At 47.5% G+C, this 10,254-nt stretch overlaps 1 protein-coding gene across 1 annotated transcript in view; it reads left to right on the top strand.

The window, feature by feature from the left end:
* Positions 1-902: 902 nt before the first annotated feature.
* The window catches only part of LOC132378046 (NUAK family SNF1-like kinase 1), an 81,877-nt gene continuing 72,525 nt past the window's right edge, over positions 903-10,254 (top strand). Inside the window, exon 1 of the mRNA XM_059944695.1 lies at positions 903-1,573. Coding sequence (XP_059800678.1) covers positions 1,373-1,573 — 201 coding nt within the window. The 5' untranslated portion in view covers positions 903-1,372. The remainder of the gene's footprint in view (positions 1,574-10,254) is intronic.

Below are 10,254 nucleotides of genomic sequence, written 5' to 3'. Positions count from 1 at the left end.
TTCAGCAACCCCACTTTTTTGTGTTCAAATGTTAATGATATCTATTGAGAGACAAAAATTGGCTAAAACATAGGAGATAAGTCCCTAGCTTTTTATTTCTACAGATTTCTAAATAAAAATTAGCATTTTCCTGGAGAATACTGAATATTTATAAAAGGTCAAGTTGCCTGATTAGAATGATTAGGGTCAACAAGTTGGCTTCACCAAAGAGTTTTGACCCAATTTCAAAAATTTCCAATGCCTGAAAAAATACAATGTCGATAAGTAAAATACTGCGGTTGATGGAAGTCTGGCTTAAAGATACAAACTGGGGAGTTGGCAGTACCATTGCAGAGAGCAAAAGAGAATCTTGCGAATTGCACTTGCAAAAATGTTGCATTACGTTGTACCGAGGTGCCATAGACACCTTATGGTTAAGCATCCATCTTATACGCTGTGATAGTTAAAGGCATCTATCAATCATCCCCTTCAAATTCCGCATTTTCACAATTGATGCGATTGGTTTTAATTTCCATTCTCCAGTCTCAAGGACGGTCTGACAAAACTGATAATCACTTAATTTGCAAATAACGAGTAAAAACATGATCAATATTAACTAAGTCGTCTTGAGCGAGCGAAGAGGAAAGTTATAAAAGCAGTCAAACAAAAATGTCTGACCTGTGGAAGACGGATAACGGTACCTCAGGTAGTGAATAGTGTATAGAGGGAACTTGAGAAGTTGTTGAGCTGTTGGGTAAATAAGAAAATGAAGTCCGCAAGAGAAAGAAAAGAAACTGCGACACCGTTAGCTTCAGGGGCACAGCAATGCAGGCACTTAGCGACAGCATTAGGCGGAGCGGCTGAAACTGAAAAAAGGGCGGAACAGAGATCATGAGGCAGATGCAGGAGCGATAAAGGAGAGAGAGAGAGAAGTGGCGGCGGCGTCTGGCTTTGTCTGGCCGCTAGGAATCTAAGAGGAGAACTCCGATGACCCGAATAGCTGGAATGTTGGAACTGATTCCCGAATCCCGCTACAGATAAAGTGGGAGGTGTTGACTTATAGCAGGTTTTATTTCACAGTGGCTGTTTATCTTCGGGACAATCACAGAAGACACGCAGGCTTCGGGTGATCGTATTCCACCCGGGTCGAACGGGTATAGCTTTAGCTGAGAGTCAGAAATGTTTGGATTTTGATCGCAGTGGAGTTTAAGTGGCTTTCGATCCCACACACGTTGGTTGGTGTCACCCAGCTGCCCACAAAATTCCCAGGAGCATCCCTGTGAAGAAGAGAACACTGAATATTTTGACTTCCTCATCGCGAGAAACCGAGGAGAGCAGATGGTGTGGGTATTGTAGCAAGTTTGGAAAGAAAGGAAAGTGACAGTGAGATAAGATGGTAACCAGGGAGAGGCATGAATGTCCTGAGGAGCAACTCTGGGATGAAGCACCTGCTGCAGGCAGCAAGTTCATTCAGAATGTGAAGAAGCACCATCACAAACACAACTTGAAGCACAGGTACCAGATCCTGGAAACCCTGGGCAGCGGAGCCTACGGCAAAGTCAAGAAAGCTCTGGAGAGAGTCACTGGAAGGACAGTAAGTAGGACTGGCTGTAATCTCACCCATTAAAAACTTTAGGTAACGTTGCAAATAGAGCCCTCTTGTAACCTGATGAGATTTAACGCGTTATACAGAGTTAATCTGTCTTTTTGTTAGATTGGAGAAAACTGGTCGGTGCGTTACTCTTTAGACAGTGTTGTCACTTAATGCAAGCATTTAAATAAACTACTGACTCACAATATTACAGATTATGAATACAATTAATTCACAATGGAACCAATGGGGTAATGTTTTAAACAGTAAAGATGCTTATTGTTTCTGAATTAAATACTGTATATAAGCAATCTGGTTTCAAAGAGATCTAGCTAATGTATTGAGGTTGAAGAGGAATGAATGACTTTAATAGCAGGTTAAATAAAGACACAAAATGCTGGTAGAACTCAGCAGGCCAGACAGCATCTATGGGAGGAGGTAGTGACGACGTTTCGGGCCGAAACCCTTCATCAGGAGTGAAGTAACATGGGATGGTCGAGGGGGGATAAGAAGTGGGGGGGGGGGTATAAAGTAGAGAGCTGGGAAGTGATAGGCTGGAGGGAAATGGGCTGGGGGAAGGTGGAGGATTATAGGAAATAAAAGAGAAAGAAAGGTAGGGCTGGGGGGAGATTATAGTGAGGGGGGAAAAGAGAGAGAAAGAGAACCAGACTAAAATAATAGATAGGGATGAGGGTAAGGGGAGGGCAGGGGTATCAATGGAGGTCAGTGAGTTGGATGTTCATGCTGACAGGTAGGAGGCTACCTAGGCGGGAGATAAGGTATTGCTCCATCGACCTGCGTGTGGCCTCATCTTGATGGACAGACCTATCAGAGTGGGACACTTAATAGCAGGGTAATTGTTTTCTTGCTCTGGTGGTAGGATTCCTGTTTTGGATGTGAGAGTTCAATTCCTGGACGAACCTTTATTCCGGGTGGCCCATACAGTTCAGCTGATAGTGCTATTACTTCACAGCTCCAGGGACTAGTGTTTGCATCTTCCCTCCCCTTCAGACACTGTGGGTAACCACCACCCCACCCCTCAGTGATACAGGTTCCTCCCACACCCAAGGGCCTAATCCAGCATCGGTATTGGCTGATTATTGTCACATGTTCCAAGATAGAGCGGAAAGTTTCTCTTGCATACTGTTTATACAGATTGTATCATTACACAGTGCATTGAGGTAGAACAAGGTAAAACAATAACTATGTAGTGTAAAAGTTAGCAAAAAGTACAGTGCAGGTAAACTGCAAGACCATAAATAGACAGACTGAGGCCAAGAGTCCATCTTGTTATACAAGTGGTCTGTTCAAGAGTCTGATGGGAGTGGGGTAGAAACTGTCCCTGAGCCTGTAGTACATGCTTTCAGGCTTTTGTATCTTCAGCCCAATGGGTCATGGAGAAGACTGTCTGGAGAAAGTGAGGCTGTTGTCCTGGAATAATAGTATTTTGAATTGTCACTACAGTGGGGGAATAGTACAGTATGACATTCAGAATGGAGCCGATAGGCGTGTTTAAAGGGAGTGATATTGATGGGATTACTCAGAGACCCAGCATACTGTAGATGGGCTGACAAGCCTCCTTCTGTGCTGTGAGAAATAAAAATATGAAATATTGGGTTCAGCAGGTGTTTCAGTGGGGTATTTATGTATTTGGTGTTTGGGAAGCATTCTGGACAATTTTTCCATGTTAAAAGCTACATAATTGCAGGTTGTCATTAAGAATGTAGTTAATATGGGATCATCACTGTAACTTGCTTCCTACTATCAATACCTAGAAGACCTCAAATTCCTCTCACTTGTATCTCCTTCACATTCCCAGTTCCTTTCCTAATCAAACAGCTAGATGGTTTAAATATTATATTACTGTTCCATTTTGTTTGGCAGCTGTGTCTAAATTCTCTAATAACAACCTTGAAAAATATCTTTACTAAGTAGACCGCAGTGATTTTCGAACCAGTACATTCTAGAGTGCAATTATGAATACAATCAATAACTTCTGATGTTGCCAACAGTCCCCACATCTGTAAATTAAATTCAAGATAATTCAGATTCAGTTCACAGTCATTTATAAACCACAAATACAATGCAGTTTAAAAAATGAGACAACGTTCTCGGGAATGACATCATGAAAAGGCACAAGACAGACTGCACAAGAAAAACCACATAATGTTTGGTAATCTCCAATCCAGAGACCGGAGAGGCTGCTGCGTATCGATATCGCGCTACCGTCTTAGCACGTTCCCCGGAAAGGAACTACAAACCCATCAGACACACCTAAAGCTACAAGACCTACACAAAACCACATAGTTACATAGTTATAGTTAACATGTAGTTTCAACAGTGCAGACAATGCCATAATTGATAAAAGACTAACTGACAAAAGACCACATAATTATAACACATAGTTTCAACAGTGCAAAGCAATACCGTAATCTGACAGAGCAGTCCATGCACGGTTTAAAAGAAAGTCTCAAAGTCCCGACAGCCCATCACCTCACGCAGACGGTAGAAGGAGGAAAAACTCTTCCTGCCATGAACCTCCAGCGCAGCAGCTTGCCGATACAGCACTTTAGGAGCTCCGACCACAGCCAACTCCGAATCCGTCCGAAAACTTCGAGCCTCCAACACCGAGCACCATCTCTGCAGAGCGCTTTGACTCCGGCACCGGCTGCCAAGCAACAGGCAAAGCCGAGGATTCGGGGCCTTCCTCCCGGAGATTTCTCCGATCGCACAGTAGCAGCGGCAGCGAAACAGGCATTTCAAAAGTTCCACCAGGTGTTCCTCCATGCTTCACACGTCCGTCTCCATCAAATCAGGATTGTACACGGCCCCTACTTGCAGACAACAGATATTCATTCCTGGAGTGGCCACTGTGTGTGTCGCGCTGCCATCTTGAAGGCCATCTTAAAGATAATACCTTTAGTCAAACCTCAATGGAGTAGACCAAAGTCAACCAGGATCCCAATCAATCTAATCTTTCACATCTTTATTGTCATTCACATGCCTTTCTCCTGAACGCTATGGGGATACTTCATCCATGAGTATACTTACAGTGTAAGTTCAGTTGTACCAGCTCAAGCTAACTAGAAAACTCAAGATCAGCTTGAAATTGGGCCTCAATATTTTTGGTGATTTCCTAGTTTACTAAAAGGAAGATATAAAGTTTTTTTTTCTTCCACATACATCTGTATATGTTTACAGAGGTAACAATAAACATGCAGAAAACTCATTCGCTCTGTGTATACACGCATGGATTAGTTCATTGCCAATATCACTCAAATTCCAGCATTTCGTTTACAAGCAGAATTACGAGAATGTTGAATAATTAAGTCATTATTAATCAAAGTATCCAATTAACTATCCAGTAATACAAACATTTGTAGATTTACTTACAAATGCATTCTGCATTCAATCAAATTTATTAAAGACATCTGATTGCCAGTCAGTAACGTGAACTTTATCATTATCTTCGTCAACAGGAACTGTATCGAAATATCAAGTGAGGCAAATGTTGGTTAAATTTACCTAATTAAAAAAGGATGAATGCTTAAAGAATAAGCTGGATTTTGAATCAACTCATTTATTTTAAACTCTCATTACATAAATTGTTAAATAGATAAATTGTATTATTAGATGTACTGTGAGTGCAGTGGAAAAAATGATCTTGCCTATGATCAATTCATGACAACAGTACAATGTAAGACAATAGCAGAATATTGAATGAAGTGTAACAATTACAGAAACAGTACAGAGCAGGTAGACAAGAAGGTGCAAGATCATAATGAGGTAAATTGTGAGGTCCAGGATCCATCTTATTTTTCCAAGGTACGCCACATCTTCTAACAGTGTCCTTGAGCACAGTGGTGCATCTAATAAATAAGTAAATATCTGTGGGTTCACCATTGAGAAACTGAGGAAGGCCAAATATACACTCAAAAAGGGCAGGAGTGCTGGACCAGATGGGATACTACCAGATGTCCCTGAGAACTGTGAACTGGACGACATCTTGCTGGACATAGGTAATACGGCACTGATGAAAGGCGACACAGCTGGTGTGCTACAAGGAGACACTCTGGCACACTACATCTTTATAATCGTCCTCGATTACGTTCTACGTCAAGCTATCAAAGTGTCATAAGGTGGGCGTTGGGAACAGATCCAAATGCAAGACACACTGAGGTACTAGGGAGAGGACCAGGTGTATCAAGAAAGCAAGGGAAGTGGGGAAGAAACAATGCTGGACAAGACTAGGAGACAGGGCATGGGCTAGGACTAGAGTAGGAAAGTGGGACCCGGATGAGGAACTAGGAACCTGGACAAGGACTCCGAGCCAGAGACTGGACAGGGACCCAGAACCTGGGTCTTGACTCGGGCTCGGACTCCGGATCCAGGCAAGGACTGGATCTGGGGGCAGGACGCGGGACTCCAGGGCAGGATGAGGACATGAAGCTCAAACTTAGACTAGATTGAGGGAGAGCAGGAACACAGAGCCTAGGTCAAAGGAGAGCAAAGCAGAAGTGGGGAGCAGCATAGCTGGACACAAACACTAGCCCTGGACGAGACCAAGACTCAGGGCTTGGACTTGGACGCGGACTGGAACCTCCCCTCGGAGCCTCGTACCCGGACTGGGAACCTCCCCTCGGAGCCTCGTACCCGGACTGGGAACCTCCCCTCGGAGCCTCGTACCCGGACTGGAAACCTCCCCTCGGAGCCTCGGACGCGGACTGGAACCTCCCCTCGGAGCCTCGGATGCGGACTGGAAACCTCCCCTCGGAGCCTCGTACCCGGACTGGGAACCTCCCCTCGGAGCCTCGTACCCGGACTGGGAACCTCCCCTCGGAGCCTCGTACCCGGACTGGAACCTCCCCTCGGAGCCTCGGACGCGGACTGGGAACCTCCCCTCGGAGCCTCGGACGCGGACTGGGAACCTCCCCTCGGAGCCTCGGACGCGGACTGGGAACCTCCCCTCGGAGCCTCGGACGCGGACTGGGAACCTCCCCTCGGAGCCTCGGACGCGGACTGGGAACCTCCCCTCGGAGCCTCGGACGCGGACTGGGAACCTCCCCTCGGAGCCTCGGACGCGGACTGGGAACCTCCCCTCGGAGCCTCGGACGCGGACTGGAACCTCCCATCGGAGCCTCGGACGCGGACTGGAAACCTCCCCTCGGAGCCTCGTACCCGGACTGGAACCTCCCCTCGGAGCCTCGGACGCGGACTGGGAACCTCCCCTCGGAGCCTCGGACGCGGACTGGGAACCTCCCATCGGAGCCTCGGACGCGGACTGGAACCTCCCATCGGAGCCTCGGACGCGGACTGGAAACCTCCCCTCGGAGCCTCGTACCTGGACTGGGAACCTCCCCTCGGAGCCTCGTACCCGGACTGGGAACCTCCCCTCGTACCCGGACTGGGAACCTCCCCTCGGAGCCTCGTACCCGGACTGGGAACCTCCCCTCTGAGCCTCGTACGCGGACTGGAACCTCCCCTCGGAGCCTCGTACGCGGACTGGAACCTCCCCTCGGAGCCTCGTACGCGGACTGGAACCTCCCCTCGGAGCCTCGTACGCGGACTGGAACCTCCCCTCGGAGCCTCGTACGCGGACTGGAACCTCCCCTCGGAGCCTCGTACGCGGACTGGAACCTCCCCTCGGAGCCTCGGACATGAGCACGGGAACAACAGAGCACAGAGCTGGGACCCCTCCCTGGGAACAGGACATAGGGCCCGGGCTTTATACAGAGTCAGGACCCCTCCTTGGGGCTAGGACATAGGGCCAGGACTCATGCACGGAACACAGAGCTGGGACCCCTCATTAGGAACAGGATGTAGGGCCAGGGCTTTACACAGAGTCAGGACCCCTCCTTGGGGCCAGGACTCATACATGGACACTAACCACAGGGACACAAAGAGACAGTTCCACGCTCAATGATAGATAGTTCCTTCTGTTGGCGTGGCAAAGCTCCAATCTTCCTCTGGCAATACAGGTGTGGGTAGCTGGCTGGGCTTCAGGCCAGGCTTCAGAGGGAAGGAAGGGAACAGTCCAACCTCAGGGTAACGGCAAAGATGGCCTGACTTACCCAACGGAGGCAAGGACAGGAAGAGACAGATCCTACCGTAGGGTATCGTCAAGAATGGCCTGACTTACTCCACATAGGCGAGGACAGCATACCAACGAGATGAACCTGCACCTACACTCGAACCCAGGACCACTTATATTCCTGGTCCCAAGACGAGAATCACGTACCTATGATCAAGCCCAAATGAAACAAGGGACAGCCGGAAGATGCAGAGTCTGGAGTCCATGGACTGGACCGTGAACCGGAACATGGATTTCGGACCGGACCATGACACAAAGATCATGACAAGCTTGGTTTTACCATAAAACCAGGACCAACCAAAAGGATCAAATCAGTTATGCTCACAGATCTCGATTTTGCAGATGACATAGTCCTGCTCTCTGGCCAGATGGAGGAAGCACAGCAGCTACTGACAAAAGTGGAAATTGAGTGCAATAAAGTTGGACTTCACCTAAACGCTAAAAAGACAGAGTACATGGCGTTCAACTGTGACGAAGGTACTCTCAAGACTGTAAAGAATGGTACCATTAAGAAAGTCTTAGACTTCAAGTACTTTGGGTCACGAATGATGAGTTTGGAGAAGGACATAAAGATACAGAAGGCGCTGGCGTGGAGGGCTATGAACGACATGAAGGAAATCTGGAGGTTGGACCTGACCAGAGGGCTCAAAAGGAAGATCTTCATAGCAGTCACAGAGTCCACTCTCACGTACGGATGCGAGACGTGGACACTCACCAAGACCATGAGAAAGTCACTAGATGGTTGCTATACACGAATGTTCCGGATGGCTCTTGACGTGAGTTAGCAACAGCACATGACAAACGTCGAGCTCTATGACGACCTACCGATGCTCTCTTCTAAAATCGAGGCCAGAAGACTGCAACTAGCGGGCACTGTCTACGCCACCCTGAGCCACCTGCCAGCCTAGTCATCACATGGGAGGATGAACCCTGGGTGCCCTCCCAGGAATAACATCTCATATACCGCCTGGGTAGTCTCCAGCCCCTTGGTATGAACATCAAATTCTCCAACTTCTGGTAATTCCCTCCCTCTCCCTTCCCCGATCCCAGCTTCATTGTGTCTCCTCTTCTAGCTGCCTATCACCTCTCATGACTCTGCCTTCTTCTACTACAAAGTGCTTTCCCCTTGGATTCCTTCTTAACCTCTCCAGCCTATCCCCTCCCCCACTGGTTGATCTTTCCTTTGATTGGTTTTCCACCCTCCCCCCACCTTCTTTATAGGGACCCTGCCCTCTCCTTCTTTAGTCCTGACGAAGGGTTTCGACCCGAAACGTTGACTGCTTCTTTCAACGGACGCTACCCGACCTGCTGAGTTCATCCAGCTTTTTGGAATGTCTTGATTTGACCAGAACATCTGCAGTGCACTTTGAGTTTAAATGTGGGATTGAAGTGTGAAAAGCAGTGACTTTCCACAAAGCCTTCGACTGCACGTCTACTGATGGTGTTTGTGAAGGAGATGCTGTTGCCAATGCAAATTAACTGAGGTGTGCAATATGGGGTATTGAATATTCATTCAAGTACAGTATGTATCCTCGCTGGATATTTGTCACCAACTTGACTGCGTGCAAGAAGAATTTCACTACTGAATCGGGGTTTGATCACTGTCTCTCTCTGTCCGGAGTTCATGTTCACCGATCAGGGTTTGATTCCTGTCTCTCTGTCAGGAGTTTGTCATCACTGATTGGGGTTTGATTCCTCTCTCTCTGTCAGGAGTTTGTGATCACTGATCGGGGTTTGATTCCTGTCTCTCTGTCAGGAGTTTGTGATCACTGATCGCGGTTTGATTCCTGTCTCTCTGTCAGGAGTTTGTGATCACTGATCGGGGTTTGATTCCTGTCTCTCTATCGGGAGTTTGTGATCACTGATCGGGGTTTGATTCCTCTCTCTCTGTCAGGAGTTTGTGATCACTGATCGGGGTTTGATTCCTGTCTCTCACTCAGGAGTTTGTGATCACTGATCGGGGTTTGATTCCTGTCTCTCTCTGTCAGGAGTTTGTGATCACTGATCGGGATTTGATTCCTCTCTCTCTGTCAGGAGTTTGTGATCACTGATCGGGGTTTGATTCCTGTCTCTCTCTGTCAGGAGTTTGTGATCACTGATCAGGGTTTGATTCCTGTCTCTCACTCAGGAGTTTGTGATCACTGATCAGGGTTTGATTCCTGTCTCTCTCTGTCAGGAGTTTGTGATCACTGATCGGGGTTTGATTCCTGTCTCTCTCTGTCGGGAGTTTGTGATCACTGATCGGGGTTTGATTCCTGTCTCTCTCTGTCGGGAGTTTGTGATCACTGATCGGGGTTTGATTCCTGTCTCTCTCTGTCGGGAGTTTGTGATCACTGATCGGGGTTTGATTCCTTTCTCTCTCTGTCGGGAGTTTGTGATCACTGATCGGGGTTTGATTCCTGTCTCTCTCTGTCAGGAGTTTGTGATCACTGATCGGGGTTTGATTCCTGTCTCTCACTCAGGAGTTTGTGATCACTGATCGGGGTTTGATTCCTGTCTCTCTCTGTCAGGAGTTTGATTGTTTCCCCCGGCTTTGTGGGTTTCCTCTTGTTGTTCCATTTTCCTCCCGCATTCTGAGAGCATATTGGTTAAG

The sequence above is a fragment of the Hypanus sabinus genome, chromosome 19, assembly GCF_030144855.1.
Source record: "Hypanus sabinus isolate sHypSab1 chromosome 19, sHypSab1.hap1, whole genome shotgun sequence".
In the NCBI taxonomy this organism is placed as follows: Eukaryota; Metazoa; Chordata; class Chondrichthyes; order Myliobatiformes; family Dasyatidae; genus Hypanus; species Hypanus sabinus.
The sequence above is the reverse complement of the archived record's forward strand: the minus strand, read 5'-3'. Positions and strand labels throughout refer to the sequence as shown.